This window comes from Ptiloglossa arizonensis, chromosome 2 (assembly GCF_051014685.1).
Source record: "Ptiloglossa arizonensis isolate GNS036 chromosome 2, iyPtiAriz1_principal, whole genome shotgun sequence".
Lineage (NCBI taxonomy): Eukaryota > Metazoa > Arthropoda > Insecta > Hymenoptera > Colletidae > Ptiloglossa > Ptiloglossa arizonensis.
The window spans coordinates 5,619,660-5,644,495 of NC_135049.1; the positions used below are offsets into that span (position 1 = coordinate 5,619,660).

The 24,836-nt window shown below is 32.4% G+C and overlaps 2 protein-coding genes across 4 annotated transcripts; one reads left to right on the plus strand and one right to left on the minus strand.

The window, feature by feature from the left end:
• Window positions 1-472: 472 nt before the first annotated feature.
• Window positions 473-4,622, plus strand: LOC143155340 (RNA transcription, translation and transport factor protein-like). The gene is made up of 4 exons (XM_076327965.1): window positions 473-649; window positions 1,714-1,935; window positions 2,655-2,756; window positions 3,158-4,622. Exons 1-4 carry the CDS (start codon window positions 589-591, stop codon window positions 3,520-3,522), a joined length of 750 nt encoding a protein of 249 aa, XP_076184080.1. The 5' UTR covers window positions 473-588; the 3' UTR covers window positions 3,523-4,622.
• Window positions 4,623-5,468: 846 nt separating this feature from the next.
• On the minus strand, window positions 5,469-23,746 carry LOC143143144 (neprilysin-1). 3 transcript variants are annotated; one of them, XM_076304092.1, is made up of 15 exons: window positions 23,597-23,742; window positions 22,384-22,866; window positions 22,028-22,185; window positions 19,601-19,820; window positions 16,891-16,929; window positions 12,598-12,843; window positions 11,366-11,574; window positions 10,912-11,091; window positions 10,163-10,374; window positions 9,490-9,706; window positions 8,493-8,675; window positions 8,260-8,422; window positions 6,661-6,977; window positions 6,140-6,408; window positions 5,469-6,005 (listed from the first exon to the last, which is right to left on the minus strand). In XM_076304092.1, exons 3-15 carry the CDS (start codon window positions 22,133-22,135, stop codon window positions 6,002-6,004), a joined length of 2,367 nt encoding a protein of 788 aa, XP_076160207.1. In that variant the 5' UTR covers window positions 22,136-22,185; window positions 22,384-22,866; window positions 23,597-23,742; the 3' UTR covers window positions 5,469-6,001. The 3 variants fall into 3 exon arrangements, with proteins under 3 accessions (XP_076160207.1, XP_076160208.1, XP_076160206.1); XM_076304093.1 differs by lacking the exon at window positions 22,384-22,866 and having other exon boundaries at window positions 23,597-23,737; XM_076304091.1 differs by having other exon boundaries at window positions 5,470-6,005; window positions 22,028-22,866; window positions 23,597-23,746.
• Between the last annotated feature and the right edge of the window lie 1,090 nt (window positions 23,747-24,836).

The window sequence follows — 24,836 nt, forward strand, 5'->3', positions numbered from 1 at the left end:
AATATGTTGATCAGATATTGTTATTTCGTATGTTTATGTATTTATAAAATATAATTTTTATTTGTATTAACTTTTTTGATATTTTTATATAGTTTTTTTTATTAATATATGTACAATACATTTCTATCAACGAAACGTGATTTTATTTACACGTTCTGTCTTTTCATATTGAATAGAAGATATGTACATTTATTATATTCTCTTTAATACTTTTTGTATTAATAATCCTGTTTAGTTATATTCGTTATTACTAACGTGGATCTAATGGTAAAATGTATATCTTTCAGTGTTAACGAATATCTATTTGTTTAACTATTATATGAAATAAATTGATTAAATTAATTTATGTATACGCTTTAACATGTATAAATTGTTTAAACATATGTACTAATTTTGTCATCTTCTAAAAATAGTTACTAGGGAAAATTATTATTGAGTTGGGTACAGTTGGTTCTGTATCTTCAATGGCCACCCTAAACGTAAGCGTGTCGTTTAGTACGTTATTAATTGCCGGTTTAACGTTTCTTTTATAAAATTGTAAATTATTTCTTTAATTTGGAATACATTTAGTAGTTTTGTGAATTCACCATGTTTAAAAGAAGACTTAAAGCTCTTGGCTATTTAGAATGGGACAAAGTTAATATAAATGGTTCGTTTCTTTAATATCATTTGCAATAAAAAGTTTTAATATATTATTAATAAGGTATCTCAACATGTTTTAAGGTATATTTGCTTGGAAGGATAGTTATTAAAAAAAATGTATCTTTTTCACTATTGTGAATAATTTTATTATGTAGTTTTAACCTACTTTGAAATTCGAAAATTTAAGAAATTTACGTATCAATAAATATTATTATATTACTTTATATCGAAGAACGAATTTATTTTAAGAAAATTTATGAAAACTTGAATGCGAAAATATATTTGATAAACGTTTTAGTTTTTAAAACATTATTCTTCGTTAGATTTACCGGCATATCCTAATTCATTAAATGAGTTATTTTAATTTATGAGATATTGCCTTTGTATAAACGAATGATGTTTGAATAATTTTCATTTCTGAAAATTAATTGTTATTGTGTTAATATTAAATTTCTATTTTCATAACCTATAAAATCGTAACATCTGTCACTGACTTATTCTATAATTATTCAATAATAAAAATTGAGTTTGTAACAGTAGATATAAAATCGTATGTATATGATAAAATTTATTTTAAATATTAAAATTACTGAAAATTGTTTGATTTTGTAAGAAATTATTCTGTAAGGGATTCATTTTTCAAATATTTCAAAGACTAATCTTAATATTTTAAAACTTGAGTTATTAATTTTTGTATTGAAATCATTATTTTTTTAGAAACTGTCATTTCTATCAGTTAATTCTTCAGTACTAGAAAATGAAAAAAAACCTTTCTATTACAATGTTGTTTGTGTGTATTATGTATATAAAACAGTATAAAAAAATATTATACAAAATGTGAATCATTGAAATATGTAATTATTTATTTGCATTTTTAGTCAATTTAATCTATCGTATGTTATTCTTTTCTTTTTATTTCATTTAAACTTTACAAATTTTATTATATATATGGTATCAAAGGGTTTACTTTGTTACATTTGTGTCATTTTAATTACATTAATTTCAATTTATCTACATTAATCCTACCATTTATTGAATTCAGTGGTAAATCATATTTTTTAAATATTATAGATCAGCAACACTTTCGTAAAGTAACAGTTTGGTTGGAGGATCAAAAAATACGTCAATATGATATTCAAGATCGAACACAGTTACGTGACTTAAAAAATGAAAATTGGACTAAGGTTTTTAAAAAATATTGTACGGATGCTAAGTGTCCAGTTACGGGTAATGCTTTAAATCAACTTGAATGGCTATTGGGATATGCAATATGGTTGGAAGCAGAAAATAACAGTAAGATTTTATGCATGAAATTTATATTTGAACTGAAATTAAAGTTAAAATAAATAATATTTAATCTGATTACAATTTATACATTATTTACAAATGTTTTCTTGAATTAAATTATAAATGTAGATGTTTAAAATAAACAAAGTGGTATTTTATGAAATAATGTTGAACAAATCCTTTTGTACAATGTTTTCGTTCTTAAAGAAAGAACCTTAAAAATTCATGTGCCTAGAATAATTATTTTAATTTATACTTGTATATATTCTATAGCATTACTTTATTATTAAGTTTTAACTTATGAAAATAATTTATAATAGTATATAAAATATCTATAATAGAATAGGATCTCGTCTGTTTAGCATTATTGTGTACTTTTCCTTCAGTTTTTGATGGATAATGTTTAATTCTTTACAGTAGGATTCAGCAGTAGTTGACTCTTTTTGTTTTAAAAAATACCAGTATTCCAAAAAAAAAATTCTTGTGCGGAGACAAAAACAAACTAATGTATTGGCAAAGCTATTTTTATTTTTATTTTTTTTTATAATGCAACTTCTTTCCTTATATTTTTCTGATCAAAACAAAATCAAATACGTCATGAATCGGATGGCATTTAGTTATGTAATAAATAATAAAAAAGACTATTTCTCATTATTGAAACTGATCAATTGCAAAGATAAGTTGTTAATTATGATTATATAACAATAATGTGAATTACGATTTAGATGAAGAATATTCTGAAAATGTGAAAGAGATGAAATTAAAAATGAGAAATGAAGCACTGGTTCCCCGCCTTAGGTCCAAAAATCCACTTGACAATTTAGACTGTGAGTATATATAAATATTATAATAATTATTAAAAATGTAATATCTCGTATTAAGTTGTAAGGGAAATTTTGTGTAAAAATTAATATTTAAATTTATTTATGCTGACCAATTTTTCCATGATTGTAACTTGTTGAAAAGAATAAAAGTCATGATTATTAATACATGACTATATCATACAATTAGTTATGTGCTTACTTGACATGTAAATTCTTCAAATGACTATGATTACATTAAATGTAATCCTATTAAATTTCTATGTAATCCTATTGCATACTAAGAGAAATAAAAATTTAATGAACAATACAAATACAAATGCAAAACAGTTTTTCACATAAGAAGCTTTTAATTTTTAGAATAACTAATAGAATAACTATTATTCTGATTATTTTACAATTATTAGTTGACAGTATTGAGTTCAAAACTGGAACATACTCTGTGGCAAAGCTACTTCGAGTTCCACGACACCTGAATCATCTGCTCACGTTAAAAGCCTGCAGTAAACTAGTGCAAAGGAGATTAAACATGGAGTGCCTGCAGAATCCAAATTCCAAAATTATTCGAGGCAAACCATTCCCTGTGATGAACATTGCACCTGGTTTCCAACTGAACAAACCCACATTGGAGAATGCAGCCAAGATCCTTGCTCTCCTTTATATTCAAGATATTAGGAATCTTCAAACGAAAATCAATGAGGTGATCGTTCGCGTGCAAAGTATTACGGCTAATCCTAAAACAGACACTAAGTTAGGCAAAGTCGGAAAATAAATAATTTTTCTATAAGTTTATAAGGAGTTTGAGATTTTGTTAGAGAACTGCGAGAAATTCAGAATTATAGAGATGCGGAGGTTTCAAATGAGAAATGTTTAAGTTTTTTGAAAGGATAGTAGTTTTTCTGCATCTGCTTTGAATTTTTTCTTAAACTCCTTGTATTTATAAAATAAATCAATATATTTAATAGTTTATGGAATCTCTCGAATTGGATCTCATTAATAAATTGTCAGCGACATCTTCGCAATATATGAAATATGATAAAATGTATCAGTAACGTATCTATAAATAAATTGGTACGTGCATGTTGAAATTACAATGTTAAGTAAAAATTAAATTACAAAAGTTTTGCAGTTCCTTGACTAATGCGGGCCAATTCTGTACAGGACTGGTTGTCAAGGTGTTAAGTGTTTTTCTACATTTAAAATCGAATGAATTACATTCAATTTTTGTTTTTAGAATCACTTATAGTAGTAGTATGTACATTTAATCTATGAAGTTTTCTCAGTTACATAAAATATAGGTAATAGAGTATAACATTTTTATAACGAATAATGAAAAACGAATAAATATGTAGCCTTATTCGATCCAGCTTTATTAGAATAAGATTTTATTCGTTATTCGAAATACCTCAACAGACGAATAAATGTGACGAATAATGGTCTACAGTAATTGTATTGCGTACATCGTTCCACGACACAGTAAATCAGTTTTGACATCGGGCATGATAACATTTTGCTTCTTTAGTGCCCTACTTTTATTCGTCCATCTATTCGAATAAAAAATTATTCGTGATTCTTAAATAATTCAATTTTATTTAAAAGAAAATTTATTCGAAGTTTTATTTGAATAACACTTAACTCTATTCAGAACTATGGTGTACTCAGGAAATAACTATTTTTTGTTCAAAATTCGCAAAAAATATTCTTTTCCTTATAGCTGTGGATTATTTTGGCATCACATTAGTGAAAAATCAAAATAATTTTGTTTAATTTATTACATAGTTTTTAATGCGAGTCTGTTACTAATTTATTACTTAGTACTTAGTACTAAATACTTATAATAATACGTATTGTAGTACTCAGTACTGTTGTTATTTGAGTGTGCTGTGTATTATGAAACTCTTTATAAGAAATTAAGAAATGTATTACGCATATACATACATAGAATATAAATATTTTTTACCTTGAGTTGTAAGAAAAGATTTTATTGATAGACTTTTCAATATAAAATTTGGATATAGTCGCTTGATATCGATATATTGCCAAATATATTTGCAAGTTTAGTAAAAGAGAACTAATATTTAACCCGTCTGTCCACCTCATTCCAAACATTATTTGTAATAATAATACTTAACAGTTATTTTACATAATTTGAAAAAACATTTTCTCAGCTTTAAAATGAATATAAATGCAATTTTTTATTTGCCATTTAGGCCATGGTTCTTTGCCATTTGTAAATGCCATTTAGGTCTTTAGTATTTAATATCCTTTAGGGTAAATAACGTACCGGTACGTTTTCAATCAGTCAAGTAGTTTTGGGGGAATCCCGAGCGATCTTCTAGTGATTATTGCTTGGTGTATACATACCTTTACGGACACAGCTGCACGATCATTTTCTTATGATGGGTTAAAACCTGTGCTATAAGTCGCTTGTTACTTATGTTAGATAGATTTCCTTATTTTTTATTTTGGATAAAAAAAAATCTCCCTTTGTCGTGCAAACTTAATTCGAATCATTACATCTTTCTTATTTTTAAGTTGATATATTATCTGTTAATGTAATGATATAAAATCACGAATCTACTCTGTGCTATAATATTTATACAATTATCTATTTGTAAAACGTTTCAATTTTTAAGTACGTTCTATATAAAAAGATTACAGAAATAATAGCATAAGTTTTGAAGTTAGACACTTAGAGAAAACAAAACGAAAAGGGAATGAAAAGCATGTTTATTACTTTCTCCATTGTTTTGATTGAAAAGTTTATTAGACTCGTCCATGACGAGCTGAGTCACACAGAAGCGATTAAGACGCAAATGATTAAACTGTTAAAACGCATTATATATACACATGTACTTGCTGTTCGTAAGATTTTAGGCAGACACCGTACGTAATCCTGACCTTATGCTGACATTCACTGATTCCCATTAACACACCCATACACATACACACATGTACACACATACATACACAATAGTATAATCCTTTCGAATTCCTGTAAGGATACTCGATTTCCATGTATTCAATTCCTGATCTAAGCAAAATTCACAACACAGTGAACCACGATGAAATATAGTAAAGCTAGTCTCCTGTGGTCTCATCGTGGCCAACAGTTGATATGAGATGAACAAATTCATCTGCGATGATAGTACTTCCATCAAGATACTTTGTGCTTTTGGTTTAAGAATATGGTAAGATGTTTGATGTATCTTCTTACTTATTCTGTTTGTTTGCGACGATGCCAGCCAGTATTACCTGTATTCGTTACGAAAAGGATTAGTCAATGAAAGTGATTCTATGGAGACGTTTTGTAATTAGGTATTAAGGAGTTAAGAAACTCATAATTTCGAAAATTTGGTAGTTCTAACTCGACTACGTAATAAACTTACCAAACGCTGCACTTGTGCATTGGATTCATTGGCGAGCCTAAGGGACAGTTGTAGGCCCTGGCAAAGTCTTCGCTGTTAGACAAAGGACCAAAAACCCTTATAGGACTCGGTGAATGAACGCTACTACGTATTTTGGTTAGAGCATCTTCCGGTCGCATGGAACCGCACCAGATCTGAGCATAGTTCAAGAAAAATAGCTGATCATGAGTGAGGTTTACGCCAGGAAGTAGAGGTTCCTCCCCATGAATTGATACCCATTTCTTGTACGCCTAGAGTGCAAGAGAAAGAAGATGATAACTTGATTATCGTACAACAGGTCTGTCGTCTGACGGTTAAACTAAAGCGCGTTTCATCTTTTTAATAATATTATTTTATTGGTAGAATTAGAACAGAGAGCTCTGTTATAACCTCGTGAAAGAATTTCGTACATAGCATTTTACTTTTCATTCTGTATTCATATCGTACATTTTACATTTTACAATTTGCGTTTACATTTCATAAAAACAGTTCAGTTAACTTACCCGAAAGGACTGTTTAAGTCCTCCATTGTCAGCAATGTTCTCCCCCTGAGTCATTCTCCCGTTAACATTCAAACCGATTTCCTGCAGTTTATACTTGGAATATTGATCAACGATACATTGAGCTCTTTTTCGAAAGGCTTCAATAGTCGCGTTATTCCACCAGTGTATCATGTTTCCGTCTTTATCGAATTGACGACCCTTATCATCAAAACCGTGAGTGATCTCATGTCCGATCACCACACCGATACCACCATAATTTAATGACTTTGGAAAATGCTGGGAATAAAACAGTGGCTGCAAGATCCCTGCTGGAAAAACTGAAACAGTTCGTTTAATTCTATAGAAATACAGATTCGAGAGTGTCAATTCTAGCAGACTAGACGCGACAGAGGATTAAATTTTGTAAAATGAATCAAACATGAGTGGCAGGAGAGGTCCTAGCGAAGTGCGAGACAGAAGCTCTGAAAGTGCATGTTGCTGCAATGGCAGCACCGTCTGGCTCACAATCAGTCAACAGCGGTTTCATCTATCGAAAGGTGCAAGTACATTGCTACTTACGGTACCTGCACCTTACAGAGAAGAAACCGACAACATGCTACTAGTATTGTCCTGGCGACCAGGACACGGCACAACACACTCTTGAGATGTGTCCCTCTTGGACGGGTGAACGTCGTGTCCTGATGAATGAAATTGGGAGAAAACTCTCGCTGCCAGACGTGGCAAGTGCCATGCTCGGTTGTTCGAGAAGATGAATGATCGTGACCACTTTTTGTGAACGTGTAATGTCGTAGGAGGCTACGAGGTCGTTGGCAGGGCCTGTGAAAACCGTAGCTGGTCCCCTGAAGTCCTTGCCCCAACCTCCGAGAGGTCAGGGACAGTTGACAATAAGCCGATCGCCCTTTTTACACACGTAAATTGTTCGTGTGTTTCGGAGGGTGGACTGGTCCCGCCCTCTAAGAGTACAAGATAAAGGCTACACCGGCTGTCATTGGGAGGATAATCCTCACATCTCCATATCGTTGGAGATAGCCGTAAAGAAGGCTCACTCATTAATTGTACTCCTCCACGGAATTAATAGAAGACGAAAGATTTGGACAGCATGAGCCGCTCTGCTTCTTTGCGTCCTCACGCTATCTTTAGATAGAGAATAGGGTAAATAGGGAGATGGGGCATGATAAACACTTCCCATCGAACCGGAGGTGTTAGCGCGTGTGTGTGTGTGTTATGCTGTTCCCAGTTTCCGGTGTCCCTCCGAATTCGTACGAGAATGATTACTATGGGGGTTTTAGTGGGTAGGCTCCGCACCTAGGTTAACTGGATGCGAGGAATTCTACATTTCTCTCGACTCTGCTTCAAGGGGCCGAGGGAATCTTTGAAAGAGTTCCCTCAGATAAAAAAAAATGAATCATACATTAAATAAATAATACATGTTCAGTTATAGTACGAGTAGTTTTCATAACGTTGAGTATTTCATTTGGCTCTAACCCAGACCTAACTCAGACCTAACACCAGAAGTTTCATGAGACTTAGCTTGAGTAATGGTGGTGTAAACAACTATAGAAATCTAAAAATCTGCTTTGAGAAGGTGAATGGATTTACCGATGTCATTTTTGTTGGGGTTGTAGAAGGCATTCACGACAGCCGGCTCCGTGGACCATTTATTTTTATCAACCGGCTTCCGTAGTTTTTGTAGGTTGTGATAAGCATCGTACTTTAACAGTGCCAATATGTTCTCGAGGAAATGATGTTCGGTAATGTTTAGCTGCATAATTAAAATCGGGTTGTAATGTTATATTTCTAAATAACCTGATATCATTGTTGATATCACGTACCATCACGTACTCCTTTGACAACTCTACGGGATCATTCAGGAATTCTGGATACCCGATCCTCTCGTTCATGGAGTCAGCTTTGTTTTTAGCCACGGCTCTTGTTTCATCGTCCATCCACTGATTCTCTGCCAACAATTCATTGAACGCTTCGAGTATTGAATGAATCATCTCAAGTGCCGTCTCCTAGAAAGTAAACAATCCTTCATATTTATTAACGATTTTTAAAGTGGAATCAAGGAAGAGGTTGTACTTAGGATAGTGCAAACCAACAATTCTATAATATCGAAAATTGCAAAAAGTATCTACTTGCTGACGATACAACTTTGCAAGATTAGGTGTTCTAGTTGCAGTATTTGAATGTCAAAAACTTGATATAAAATAATAAGTTTACTAATAACCACTCGCGATAAAAATAAATTAGCAGTTTGAAATGATAGTGGCTGATTAGGTGTAACAGAACATGAAATTTTTTACAAATTCTTCTTAAACAAATAAACAATCGCTAAGCGACTACCAGTTATAAATAATCGTGTATATAGTAGCAATAAGAACTATTATTTTAACTGCTCGTTAATTAAGTAAGACTTCTGTCATAGGAAAGCCTCGAAGGATGAAAATGATGACCTCATTGAGTCTCGTTATTGTATAAACTGACATTTATTTATGAAATCTTTTTGTAATGCTTCTGTCATAGGAAAATCCCGAAGAATGAAAATGATGACCTCGTTGAGTCTCGTTATTGTATAAACTGACATTTATTTATGAAATCTTTTTGTAATGCTTCTGTCATAGGAAAATCCCGAAGAATGAAAATGATGACCTCATCAGATATTTTGTTATTTAGTTATTACTATAATAAATATAATGTAATTATTAAAATTTGTATTTCTTTTTAACTACTATCTAATTGGTGGCGGTCTTACGCAAGTCTGCGCAAGTATGGCTCGTAAACACACGATAGTGTGAACATATGTATTAAAACATTTGGAAAAGTCACCTTGCTTTCGGAATTGAAATTATCACGTATAAAGAGAGCACCCACAGCCATGCCTAGCTTTTTATTCGTCCATTCAACGCATTGAGACCATCTGTTTCGCTCGCTCAATATCCCCTGGAGTATCTTCCGAAATTCAATCCTCTTTTGTTGATATTCATCTATCATATGAGGCATTATAGACATGACCAGACGCCAAAGTATGTAATTGTGAAGGGTTCTGCAAACGATCGTTCAAGATTACTAACATGACACATTACTAACATGATTTTAGTCATCAATTACGTTCTATTTTACGATGCTGCTAATAAAATGAGATTACTTTTCTTTTTCTGGCATTGCTAGTAGAAATTAAATGTATTTACTCTAGTCGGATCAAAATCAACTGACTACCCAAGATCATTTCTTTGGCTATCATCAATCCAGATCCTACTTCAACTTTGCGTCACGTCAACTTGTCTTGCATCTAAACAACTTGACCAGACTAGTAGTTTTGAGCGACCAATTAATTTTGTTCAGACTATAGTCTTATCCGCAGGACTGTTGAGCAAGTTAACGCCACAATCAATTCCATCTGAGGTGTTGGAATATAAAACGAGATATTCGAAAATGAAAACCTATCTTTAGCTATTTCGTTTCGTGAACACTTTCATTCAGCTCGTAGACTATCTATTACCTGCGATCTGTTCTCTGAATGATACGGCCCATTTTCACGAAATATGACATAGCATACACCACGATTGGCTCCTCATCTGTTATAGGAGCACTAATAAATTCCTGCAGGTAAGCACGCCACTCGAGTTGTGGAATTTCACTCTGCAATTCCCGCAATGTCAGTTTCCGGTATATGGCGGAGGTGTCGTGCCTATCCGCCTCCGGTATAGATGCCTATTTATTTTAAAATTGACTGGAGTTATTCACGGATTTAAATTCACATTGTCATGTTAATTCTTATTTTGATTATTGACTGGAATTTCTAATCAATTTTTAACGAGTAACAACCCACAAATATCTATAAGATGGAGATGAATCTACACGATTGGCAAATCTGGGATGGTTAAATTTTAATGGACCTGAATAACATTATGTTTGCAGGTAAATTTTGAGGGATACTTTATAAGTACTAAAAGTTTAATGTTACGAGTAACAAGTGCGATCCTGTAACCAACACATCGCTGCTTATTGAGAAAAATACAGTTAACGAAACGCACATCAATATGGATATTGCCTTACAGAATTTTCGAAGTTAACATAATAAGATTCGTTGAGAGCACATGGCTTGAGGCCGTAACGTACTATATAACGTAGACGGAACACGATTCTTAAGCGATTGTTTCTCCTTTTTTAAAATAAAATAAATGTGCCCCTCTAATTTTCAACCTTGCCCCGTAAAATAAAACTGAAAATTTGAACTTTCGTTCTCACATTAGCTAATTGTTTTTCCAGTACGATCACACGATTGAACTCTTTCGAAGCAGTTTGAGGATCGGCGCCAAGCAGTAGAGCAACGTTCGTCATGTAACAATGATAAGCGTTCAGTTCGGTTTCGCTGTTCCTCTTCAGGTAGTAGTCTCTGCTTGGCAACGCCAGTTGCATCTGATCCAGCTGCAAAAAAGTTTCATTCGATAACTCTTCGTTTTTCAGTTAAACGTAGGTGGCTTCGAAGATCTCCTAGTCCATCGAGACGTTCAACGAGACCTTCAGGATTAGGTGACTTCGAATAACATTCGAACTGGTTGAAATGTTTCGTTGTATATTTGAACAAATTTGATGCAATTTAAATTCTGTCACTACCTATCGTACCCCCTCTTTCTTCCCTTGTATTACAATTTTTATACTGTCCTGTCGTCGACCAAGGGGCCTTACTTTGCCGGCGCACCTGCAGGATGTTGGCTGAGGAATTCTTGTCATCCGGACCGACCCACTGTTCCAGTAACACTCCCTCGTTATATTCCCCACGTAGTCGACCCAAAAGAACCTCGAGCGAATAAGAAGGTGGCTTCCAGGTTGGACCAACTACTGCTGGCCAGCCACCAAGGAATTCTAAGGTCCTCTTAAGTGGAACATCACCGATCTTCCGAATGCGAGCTATCGAAAACAATGAAAAATATTTAAAGTGAAGACTGCAATTGCCTTCCAGTATGAATTTATCATCACCTTTTGCGTTACGGTATTTAATTACAGTCGGTTAGATGGTTTGCTTATTCATGATTTTGAGCAGAAACGATAAACATGCTAGCAGTAATTTATATAATTGGATCGAATAACACCAGTGCACCATAATTCTTTTTTTATAGTTGTTTAGAAGAAACCATTTTTGTTAACGAAATATCTTCGATAAATGAAAAGTAACCTTTGTTACCAAAGAATGTAATGAAGTAGTCCCCGCTTTCATGAGATACTTATGCGGGATTTAAGTTTATTAATCATCCCCATCATTGGTTATATTTATTCCGTACAAGCGATCCACCGATCGAATTTCATTCTCTAATGAAAATTAAAATTGTTATACATGTTACATTATGTTCATAAATGTCTCGCTGATAGACTAATGAAATTATCTTAGTAAAAATAAATCCAAATGATACTGTATTCGAGAAATTTTTAATTATATGTAATTGAAAGCTCTTCAGACATAGTTTGATGTAATTTGACATATGTTTAAAAATAGTTCGAAAATGGTCACGTTAAATCTCATTTTTATTAGGAGAACTTTGGATTGCAGAAGACTGATAATCCTGTCAGAAAGATATAATAAGAGGTATAAGAAATTCTATTTTTTTAATTAAACTTCGTTTAAGTTACGACCATCGAATGCACACAATGTGAGGCGGGAGACTCGTTTGTTGCGCCATCTCGTTCACTGTCCTCTCTTTGAACAGATGCGAGATAAGATTCACTAACCTACCCCGGTTTCAAGCAAATTAGCGATCTCGATTTTGTTACATAGCAGCGGGAACTACTGTACTTGTAATGGATTTTTCTATTTAAACAGCAATTAGAGAATTAAAACCAGAAGAAGCCCAATTCAGTTCGAAGTGGCGCAAAGCAAGAGAATGAAATTTATTCAGCAAAAGCACTTGTTCGAAAAAAGATTTTCGTTGTACCCACGGATGTCCATGCACGATTTGTAGAACATTTTCGCTTTCAGCGTGGCATCGTTGTCGTCACTGTTCGGTGGTTCCTCGAGAGCACGTTTCAGGATCACTTGCAGTTGATCAGCCAGGACCTCGAACGTGCTGATGGAGCTTCTATCCTCCGGTATCACGTGAAGCCGGTTCCAGTTACCGCAGGCATATTGAAAGAAATTCTCACAGGGTGCCGCAGTTCGATCCATTGCTGATATCAGACTAGCCGCTGAAATTATTTTCGTAGCAAGAAATTCAAATTTTTGGTAATGAATGTTTTTATCTATTTTTGTTTTTATTTTATTCAATTTCTCCTTGAAATATTTTTTTCTATCCGAAATGATTTTAATAACAGAATACGAAAGATTCATTTGTGCGGGACATCCTATACGTACATAAATTGTAATGTTATTTTTGTTTTTTTAATAATTTATGTCAATTTAAAGGAGTTTCAAGTGCTAGTAAACTACAATGATAAAAATTTCAAACACGTTTTCCTTGAAAATCAAGTTTGTTTTTGTTACTATGTCAATGTTTCTTTACTTTCAAATCAAAATATTATTTTTAATTATTGTAAGAACGATATTATTATGTTTTTCACTAAGGAGAAACGTGTTAATTTCATGGGATAATTTAAATTACTTCCTTACCACCTGGCCCATTGTAATAAAAATAAATAATTAAGTGTATTTATTTATCTAACATTTATTTAATCTTATAACAAAACTCTAACGTCTATGAGTCTATGAAATTATCTTGTTTTAAATTTAGAAAAGACAATTTAATTTACTTCTTCGTCACTTTACTCTCTCGAAATAGAAAAGGTAAATTTATTTTTTTAAAATCTACTCATCTTTAAAATAAAACTATAAAATGGAGATAGTTTCTTACTAATCAAAAAGAAGACATTTATTTTTTAAATAAAGGCTTACAGTTGACGGTGAAACATTCCTCAACACTTTATAATTTTATGATGGATTAATATCTCTCTAGCCTAATCGAGTGAAGATACTTTAATGAAGCTCGCCCCGATTTCATGATTAATTACGCGTCCAATAAATTATCTGCTACGAGTAATAAAATTTTCTCTAAAATATCGTGACATCGCGCCTTAAGACTTCATTACCATTGAAAAAAGAAGTTACCGCTACTCTCGAATATTTTTAATATTCTACTCTTTTAAATATTTAGAACATGTTTTTTTCTGGGTGTAATAAAAAATGAATAAAGTAAATAAATTTGTAATGCTGCATTTTATCGTCTGTTTGAAGCAATCAAAAAATAAATTTAAGCAAAATATAGATCTACAAATTGATTAACTTTATGAAAAAAACTTCTACATTTTTAAGTAAACCTATCGTTTTCACATATTTTATATAAACAACACTATTGGAATTAAATATTTGTGGTGTCACTTTTTCCGAGTTATATTTTCAATTATGAATTTATTAAACTTTGTAATAGTTATTTTTGATTCGGGAAAGAATTTATTCTACATTTGCAACGTTAAATTTAATTCAAGAATATATTTCATAATATTAAAAGTTTTTTCTTTTAATTTCAAGCGATAAACATTTTTATGAAAATATATAGTTGCACGTAATGAAATAGCTGTTATTTCTCTGTAATTATAAATTCAGGTCGAGTGCCTTCCATGTTTACCTTTTCTTGTAGAATCGGATTTTAATTAATGCACAGTATTTTCAACTCGAGACAGAAGAAGGACAATTGTTCAATTTAAAAAGAACAATTAAATTATGCCTCTTGTTTGTACCAATTCTTTTGTTTGTTTTTTATTTTTTTTGTTTCTAAATTTAATTAATTGAACAGAAACACAATTTTTGTTCTAATTTTGCAGAATAATCAGTACTAATGACCGGTGTCATTCTCCGTATCTATTTACTTCTGAAACTTGTATATTGTATTTGTGTATTATAGCTGGTAGATTTACAGAAATAGTATAATTGTCTTGTGTTATGAAATATATTTGTAATTTAGAAACCAACAAAAGGAAAACAATAAAAGTTTTTATATGTAAAAGATTTATTCTCATTTGTAGCAACAGTGGGTGAATAAAAATATGAAACCCGATTTAAAAGCACTATTTTTGCATTATAATATTGTTACGAGTATCGCTTACATAAACGCAGTGCCCATTCTACACGTGAACGAAGAGAAGACAAGACAGACCGGATGTTTCTTACCGACCAACGGAAATCAATTCCATGGCGGCAGTTTGAAATCGAGACTTGGACGATGCGAACTAAACCTGTTTGTTTCGTGCTGTAAATAAACTACGTTGTTTGATTAAAATGTCATCGAAGCGAGATACACGTTTCAATATTATATAGGGTGAATCACAAGAAACAAAACTCCAAAGTATCTCCGTTATTTATCGTATTAAAAAACTTCTCAAGTCAAAATCTCACTATTTAAAGAGATGCATACAGTGATGGGAAAAAATTATCTTTCGAAATCTATATTTTAAAATTATTTTTAGAAAGTATTTCTTTTTTTTAAATAGGAATTGGAATTGTTCTTAAAGAAGTAAATTATTAAATTATTTTACACACCGTTTTTGAAAAACCATTAAAGATTACTTTATTCCTAATTCTGTCACAAATGTAGTAACAATAGGTAAATATTACCACAATTTTATAACAAAATGGGACGTAAACAGACTAGTAGATACGCGTTATGCATTTTTTCTGTTTGCAATGTATCTGTGAGATACATACTTTCCATTATTTATGAAAAAATTTCAACGTATGAAATTTTGGACTCAAATAGACTACACCGGATCGAGTATACTACAATTTTTAAGCGGGCTACTCTTGGATCGATCGAGTCCTTGAAAACTCTTACCACCGAATAAATTAAACCGACAAAACCAGGAGAGAGAATCAAAATAATTAAACCATTCGATGACTGCAGCAACAGTACGACAAACTAAATCCAAGCTATTCGATTATACCTCTCGAATGAATAAATAATGGAAAATTCAGGACCAACGTTCACGGTTTGTTTCGATTCGCTGAGCAATTTAAACCGCACAATGCCGGATCAACAGCCAACCAATACACAAATTCGCGAGAAATGAAAATCGAGTTGCAACGGTGGCCGTGGTCCCCGGTCAACAAGCAATTCCACGGAGATTGGTTAATCCGATTTCGTTCGCGTGTGCACACCACGCGTTTATCACGGGACAAATGCAATTCCAACCGACCACCGATAACTTTTCGCTGATCTGATTGCGTTTCGCCCTCGACCACCTCGAATATTGGTCGCCGCGATATCTGCTGCTCGATATTTTGGTTCACGTGTGTGGCGCCATTTTTATTAGTTCTCTGACACCTGGTTTCTAGGCACACTGATGCTTCACTCTGGAGGATCATTTTTGGGGAAAAATAGACCACTTAGATCATTATAGACCGTTTTAAAAACATTTCAAAATCGAATATTTTGGAAATGCTATCAAACTTATCGGTTTACGTAATGAATTATTTTGTATACAATGTATAATTATCATGACACAATACTTTGGTAAACAGTTGTAAAAAGAGGAAAATAATAAGTTTATTTTGTGGTTCATCTTTCCTACAATACCACGGTTGAAATGAACCGCTTGTATTTTATTCTTTTGATAAATTAGTCTATAGATATTATTTTTATTAAACGGAAAGAAATGATTTCTATTATTATCGTTTTATATCTTTTCACGATTTTCTGCTTGTTTCGTTATAATCTTCGCTCACAATCGACGCATTGATTTTTATCTTCAAACTTCACTTCAATTTTGTCTCTATTGAGTATATGATCCATTTTTCTCGAATCGTATGGAATCTATCGACGTCGTTACAGTCTTCATCATCACGGTTATAGGTCAGAATTATATCTGCTATTAAAGTTTAGTTTACGAGGAACATCTTCTCAAATAACGGTAAGGTATTATTTTTTACAACTACGTACAAAAATGACTCGTGACGTCAAAAATTAAAATATTGATTTTTATCAAAATTTTGTAGAATTATAATGTAGAATTAAAATTAAATTCTGACTACGCTCGATCACTAAACGAAAAAAAAGCACTATTGCATTGAATCTTTGATAGATAGTTTGAAGAAGATTAAAAACACGAATGAATATTATATAGTATTATGTAGTTATGTAGTTATGTAGTATTATGTATTATGTAGTTATGTAGTATTATGTACTAACAGCCTTAATTTACAAGAAAATGAAACTGAAAAACATTTGGAATAAAGCCTGTGGTTACCTGTTCTGACGCATTCCTCTGTCAGGCAAACGTGAGGACCTGAAAGAAAAAATATATAAAATTCATCTTCAACTAGCTGAAGAAAATATAGTTAACGTTAAAGATTCACCGACCAATTCATACCAAGAGCATATAGCAACTTTTCATATTAACAATGCGACTTCCTAGTGCTTGTTCGAAACACCTGTTGTGAAAACAAAGGCGTGTCATCGTCGTTTTTATCTTCGCTTGTACAAAAGAGCGTTCAGCGTGTCTTTATACTTAAAAAAAAAAATGTAAAGGAGTCGCATTTACATCACTAAAGTGCAATATTTCTTTTTGTTTCGGCAATGTTGGTTTACAGATGTACCATTGCAAACCACCTTTTTCAAACACTTTACCTTTGTAGGTAAAATTTTTATCCGGGTAAAAATGTCGAAGAACAAATAGAAAATGTACAATTTTTTATGTGTTATTTGTTCAATGAAAAGTACAATCTGAATTATACAATTAAATTATATTTCACATTAAACGAATAAAAGATTGTTTGAATAACAGTCGATCAAATAAATGGTGCAAGTAAATAATTATAATTCGAATAAAATTCTATCCATTTTTGCTTCAGAATGATTGAAAAAGAATCGAACACTGTCTAAAATTGATTAATAAATAAGCAAATTTGTTCTTAAATGAATTATAATACGAAAATGAAAATTAAACTTATAAAAGATTGTGAATTGGTTTGGACTATTATAAAATCAAATCAGCGAGCGATAAATATTTGGAAACGTTCAATCTCTTTAGAATCACCTTATATTGTTACGTATAAGTACTGATTTTTTCAAATAATTGTATTATATATTCTATTATAGTGGATAAATTATTTAGCACCAATTTTATAAATTAAATTCACAATGTTTTCGCGCCAATTCTTAATTTAGTAAACAGTCATCACAATATTTATATATTTGTTGTAAAATGAAAGGGCTTGTAGTTCGTTACATGAAAAAATTTGTGTAATGAGCGACTTGGTCTGGTAACTTTAACAAAATAAACATTCATAGGAATTATTGCAACAGTTCGTGTTCGATTCGTTTATAAAACATTGTTACATTAAAATCGCCATTTAGAAAAGTTACGATTTTTGTCCCCAACGAGCGTTTATGTATATGTCAGGAAAGTGATTAATTTCGTCTGAAGCTATGAGGTAACACGGCGAAGCGGCCTTTTCAAGTGGAACTTGATAGCCTCGACTCAATTCGATTCGATTCGGCTGATCGATGTTCGCTTCTGACACGACCATCGCGATGTTCGACATTGAAAGCCCACTCTTTCAGTTTCGTTCTTTCTCTACTTGATGCTTCGATATTGAGACAAAAAAATATTACGCTAAAAGATTTTACAAATATGCTTTATAAATAATTAAAAAGTAATTTCAAAAAGTTGACACATTTCACTAGGTAAATGGAACGCTGTAAACTGATTACTATAAAAATTATAATAATTTCTTATTGAAAATTGATTTATCAGGATCGATTGTTCTTCGATTAGACGAGCAATTATTTAAATTGTTTAAAAGTAAAATCAAAACAATCGAATACGTACGGTGCAGAAATTTATATGCATTTTGCTTTCATGTAAGTTGAAAGTTTAGTTAATGTTTGCAATTTTTTAAAATTGTAAACTTACTATTTAAGTAAACAATTTTGACTCGTTCGTTTGTCATTCTATCTATACGATTGCATTTAATTTATAAAAGAGGCAGAGCAATTCAAAAATATTTTGAAAAAATTACAGTGTTTCTATATTATTATAATAAATTTTTATAGATTATTACACGTTGATTTATTCAAGTGGAATATTCTTCAATTGAGAGCAAACAAACAGAGCGACTGTCTTTTAAATTGTTTGAAAGTAAAATCAATCACAGTTTTTTGCAATTCCTTCAACGAAAAATACTAAGTAAAATTGATTATTTTGTGTTCTGCAAAGTTTCAAATAAATGTTCTGAAGAAATCCTCAAAAATTGGAGGGAGACTTCAGTGAAAATCTTTTTCTAAAAGTTTTTGAAATTATTCGGTCGAGCTTCAAATTTAACGGAAACTAGATACGCTTTTCCGGTGCGATAACTTCATTAAGAAACTCTTAACCCCAAAAAATTCACTTCGGTTAATCTTTATAGATTTTTCATAACGACGAATTCAAAAATAAAAATAAAATTACTGCAAAAATATTCCAAGTCTTATCAATAATAATAATATTAATATATAAATATATCTCTACGAATAATTTTTCCAGAAGTTACAAAGATGTTAAGAAAATCAATCGAATCATCAGGCAACTACCGGCTGCGATACGAAGAAGTATCGTAAAACTCTTAAAAGCTTTATTAAATCGTTCTATAAATTCAAACACAATTCAACTTAAATTTAAATTTAAATAAATAAAATTTATTTTTCAACTCAATTTATTCGACTCTCTGACACTTGGTTTTTACACCAGTATACTTCCAGTACCGACGCTTAACTCTGCACCAGCACCCTCTAATACCTAATTCTATATCAGTTTACTTCAATGCTAATGCTTAGCTCTACATCGGTACAGTTTAACGCTTAATTTCATACCAGTGTGATCTAACACCCAGCGTGCTTAAGCCATCCAATCGTCTATCGCTTAATTAAAGCGGAATCATCCAAGCTAACCGGTGTCATTTAGGGCTAATTCAACTTACGGGGCTCTTGCACGCACTCGCGGCTCATGTTCAACGCCAGCAACAGAAGAATGAAAAGACAAGTGGCGACGAGAGTGATAGCCAGCACAACCAGCAATTGCTGCCTGTTGGTTCTTCGTCTACTCGTGATCGACGTGGCCCGTGTTATTCCACCGATTGGCCTATTTCCAGGATGATGAATAACCGTGGTTGTCGCGTTTCCACGGGGACCATAAGTCACCTGCAACCAGAACGTATTCGTTTACTCGTTAAATCGAGGAAAAAGTTCAACAACATCGTCCCCTTCGGTGAAAAAATATAGAAACTTGAATGGACGTAACGCGAATGGTGCACAAAGTGTCGTAGTTCTTACGAAGTAATGGACAAAATTTTATTTGTATAAAACCAATGTACCTATAGCGATTTACTCGTGATGTTTATATAATCGGATAATTAAATTTTTTATTTATTCGTTGTGAAATATTTCAGTGTACGATTTGAATTTTTTTTTAACGAATAACGTTTGAAAAGTTGTTTTACTTTTATTCGTTATTCGAAATTTTTATTTTAATAAATACTTTACTACCTGCACGATTATTTAATTGAAAATAAACATCTATTGTAATTGATCTATGATAAGTACCGTCTGAACAGTACTTTTTAGTTATTAAATTGATCAATGCTGGTTTTGGGGAAGATATAGGACTCTGTTAAAGCTTGACAATCTTATTGGTCCCCAGGTTAACATAAAATGTTACAACTAAATAAGTAATAAAGTTTCGTTTTAGGGTTGCGTAAAGTATCGAGTTATCACATAAATAACGTTAGTATATTTTTTCATTTATAAAAGGATGAAATGAAATAATTTATTATTTACGATCATTAGTATATTTCTCCTCATTTTCTGTTATGGTATTTCGTCCGCCTACTTTTTGATCCTTTTTTTCTAAACATTCTTTGAATTCAATCAGACACTCCGCATCAACATTTCTTAATACCTTTCGAGGATTATAGTATTAGAAACTTCAGAATAAATAATAATCCGATTTTTTAAAAATAATAATAAGCAAAGTGATCGAAATGGTGCAATACTTTTTGGGAGAGTCCGATACATTCTTCCAGAGCAAACAAATAACTCTTATTAAGAAAATTGTGCACATTTCACCATCGATTATTTCAATTTTGATAATCAAAGGAATTAAGGGTTGAAATGTGACATTCGTATTAATCTACAGCTTTGCACAAAATTTAACGTTGCATCGCTAGTTTACCTTAAGGTTAAATAAAATACCTTGCCATTCAAAGTTTCGGTTTTTAGCCTTTCGATTTTTATAAAAATAAATATTTTTTAAATATTCTTCATAAGGTAGATATATACTACTTGTTTCATTAACAATTTTAATTTTCTTTTTATACTAAAAGAATATTATTTAAGCCTTTTCCTCTATAAGAAATTCAAAAGAGTAATCGCGATATATTCGTGCAACGAAATATTGAGTTTGTTAATTTTGTCGAATACATTTCTTTTGGCTACCAATTATTCATAAACAACAGTTTATATAAACAAAATTTATACTTGCCCCCTTTCTGTTTATAAATTTTATTATTTATCCTACAGGTTGCTTGTTATCATTATTAAGTATTACCCACAAGTATACTTTTTATTACTTTTTTAATACAAGTCAAAATTAATTTCGATCGCAAGAGTTTCATACGAGTAACAATGGAAACAATCATGTGCTTAAGATCATCAAAGTTCTTTCTGTATTATTCATCTTACCTTTCTCGGTACCGTGCAATTTTTATGTTTCAATGCAAGAATAGTCTTACTAGGTTCTTTCTATATTATTCATCATACCTTTCTCGGTACTGCGCAATTTTTATTTTTCCATGTAATAATCGTCTCAAGAATAAAAGGGATGCAATTTAGTCGTAGTTTAGTCGTATTGAAAAATCATTCTAGATCTAGCAGCCAAAAAAGGTAAACACAGGTTTCCTATACATTCCATAAACCCATTTGTTTACATATATTTTCATTTCGGTTAGTATTATTAGTATTATTCTACTTTAAGTATGAAACGAACAATGTCCATTAGCAAAGTACTAGGTTGTTCAATAAGTTTTGTCGTTCGATAAAACTTATTGAACACTATAACACCAGGTTGCTCAATAAGTTTTATCGTTCGATAAAAATATTAATTCGATTAAATATTATCGAACGACAAAATTTATCGAACTTATTAGTAAGCGTTCTATTCATTACACGATAACTGTCTTCGTCGAACTGTCTTGTCTCCCTATTAGTATAGATTCCATTGTAAATTACTACTGTAAATTATTCCACTGTAATTAATTTTGACAAACTCATGTCGTTCGAGTCATCGACTAATCAAAACCCAGCGTAAGTTCGCGATCATCGTTTCGATACAAGGGCTGATTCTTTCTTACCTGAAGAGGATTGGTCGCTGGTGCCTCCTGACCGGAACCAGGCGATACTTCGTTCTGCTCAATGATGACGGTCGCCCTGAGGTACCCGTTGTTACTCTCGGACTTCATCCTTGATCCTCCGGGTCGAGCCAACACTGTCCGCGTCTGGGCTGGATCAACTGGAGCAGCAGAAACGTCCAATTCTCAACCCGGGAACTGTGTCAACGACCGGTGTAACGTTGACATCGCGGCTGCTCTCTCGATCGGGGAGAACGCGCGAAGCACTCGAGCCGCCGAATGATCGATCGATCGTCACCGAAAAACGTTCAGTGTTCTCACTCGCGAGTGGTTCTTAGCTGAGGATCATTGACAGTCACCTTTGATTGTTTCTCGAGGACCAACGGAAGCGCTCTGGCTTCGCGTCTGTCACGTTGTTTGGTCACCGGGTGGGTGAGTTTTTTTTTTTTTTATTCTGTTTGTTCAACGAGACGGGTGATTCGATCCTGGCTCATCACGTTGATGGGTGGATACTTTGTAGATACGTTTCTTCCGCGATGACTCAGCTAGCTTTTCAGTTCCGAAAGGATCTGTGACCGCCGTGCTACTGACGAGTATCACGGACACCTCGCAGTCTCGCACCACCTCGGTGTCCCTTCCCCCTCCACTTCTGTTTTCCTCACCCTCGGGCAACCCTCGATTTTGTTTACAACGAGAATCAGACCAACGGAGTGGGGGTTCCAGGTACAGTATCACCTTCGTGATAGGTTCTGACAAGTCGATGGTCTTTATTAGCTGCTTTCATGCTGAATAATCGTGCTTTTCATACGCGGGGAAGGAAATCTACCAACAACCCTGAAAGACTGTTTAAACGAGACAAGAACCGCGTAGCAGGAATTATAAGTTGCCTAGAAAGGACGAAAATACTTGATAAATTATGATGGAAGGAAAACATTGATATGTAAATATTGAACGATCATACGTATGACAAGTAAATGTACGTTAAATTTATACAAGATTTAAACTCGTTAATGAGTTTCGAACTAATGCGACATTGAGTAAATAAATTTAGAAAAAAATGATAATTACGTTTTTGTTTGGTAATTGTGTATTCTGTTACTGGGACTGGTTTCTCGGTTTTTTCCGATAGTTTATTGTATTCGAAATATTTTTAATACGTAAGAACACCTCTCGTAACAATATTAGTTGAAAAATAGAATTACTAAATTGTATAATGTAAATAATAAATATTTTTTTATAGACAAATGTATATCTTCGATAAATTTTTAATCAATTTCCTGATACTGTTTGTACAGCCGTGTGAAAATGTTTTTTAACAAATGAAAAATATTTTCCTGGTTTTTACAGCATTTGAAAAAGTCTCGTTACACGAGACGACTCTCGACAGTAATCTTGAAATCTATCGATAGTATAACCGATCGAATTATTATATTATTTAAGAGTATTATATTTCAATTGGAGTATTATATTTATTTAAAACTGTCAAAAATGTTTTTCCATTGTCACTGATTAACGAAACGCTAATAATTTTTAGTATTCGCAATGTTTTCCAAATTTATACAGTCGTTTTACCTAGGGTGGCACGGTTCGATGATCAGAAGGTTGGGTACATCGACATCGTCGTTTACTTGCTCCACAAATTCACCCTCCTCGACGTTCCAACCCCCTTTTCGCGCCATCGTCCGAGACATTTTCTCCTTGCCAATTGTCTTCGATTCCTACAGGAAACGAAGTTTACCTCCGGTGACAATATACTGCGAAAAATCAACGAACACGATAACACTAATCGATTATGATTAAATTTAATCTCGACCCCTACATCTGTTCCACTGTGGTGTAACTTTCATCATTATATATATATATATATATATATATATATAAAATATATAATATATATGTATTTTATATATATAATATATATATAATATATATATATATGTATATGTATATGTATATATATATAAAATATATAATAATATATATGTATATGTATATATGATGTATGTATGTATATATGTATATATTCGTTAGTTGTATAGTTCGTCCGATGATTTAAAGTCAATGGAAAGTGGAAAATATTTTCTGCGAGGATTTAATATCGATCGACAACTCGGTTTTTCTATTAATATCTCTATCTTATATCAATTCACGTAATATAGTATGCGGTTATTTTAATAGCTCGCCTTAAGTTGCATTGCATTTTATAGTTTGCCACTTTTTTCCGTTTCGAGAAACGCAATAAGGTTGCGACGAAGCGGGGAACACTTTAAAGGGAAATTAAGGCGCGAAAGTAATTGCGAAAATAATAACGATAAATGCCAGTAATTTATATCGTAGAGAATATTGTAAATTTTCATCTTTCTCAACACCTATTTTGAAACATTTCTTCTAAAAATTCATGTCCAGTGAATGAGCTATATCGGAAAGATTAAACATCATTGTTTAAAAAAATGAAAATACGATACACCCAACTACGTACATAATGTTCCAAAATTATTCTTTCAACATAGGACAAATGTGCACAGAAGAAAACGATTAAGATTTTCAAGATCGGTTCGTGTAATTATTTGTTAAATTCTATACAAAATAAAACGAAATTACAAATTAAATTAAATGTCGTTCTTCAAATTGAAACGAAATGCAGTTCACAAGCACGCGCATGCAATCCTTAATTATTATTTGTAATATTTCCAACCAACATACCTTTAATACTAACGCCCCAGCTGGCTAAGAAGCTCGCTGACGTGTTAAACCCTTCCAACCCCACGCCCCTCTTTCTTTAGTATCGCTACAAGAATCTCCACGTCAACCC

What these genes read in the sequence shown, in the direction of transcription:
- LOC143155340 (XM_076327965.1), top strand. Translation starts at nt 589, where the DNA reads ATGTTTAAAAGAAGACTTAAAGCTCTTGGCTATTTAGAATGGGACAAA. An exon ending in GGACAAAGTTAATATAAATG is followed by an intron (nt 650 to 1,713) that starts GTTCGTTTCTTT and finishes TAAATATTATAG; the next exon opens with ATCAGCAACACTTTCGTAAA. An exon ending in TCCACTTGACAATTTAGACT is followed by an intron (nt 2,757 to 3,157) that starts GTGAGTATATAT and finishes TACAATTATTAG; the next exon opens with TTGACAGTATTGAGTTCAAA.
- LOC143143144 (XM_076304092.1), bottom strand. Translation starts at nt 22,135, where the DNA reads ATGAAGTCCGAGAGTAACAACGGGTACCTCAGGGCGACCGTCATCATT. An exon ending in TGGAAAAACAATTAGCTAAT is followed by an intron (nt 10,375 to 10,911) that starts GTGAGAACGAAA and finishes TAAAATAAATAG; the next exon opens with GCATCTATACCGGAGGCGGA. An exon ending in GACTTAAACAGTCCTTTCGG is followed by an intron (nt 6,409 to 6,660) that starts GTAAGTTAACTG and finishes CTTGCACTCTAG; the next exon opens with GCGTACAAGAAATGGGTATC.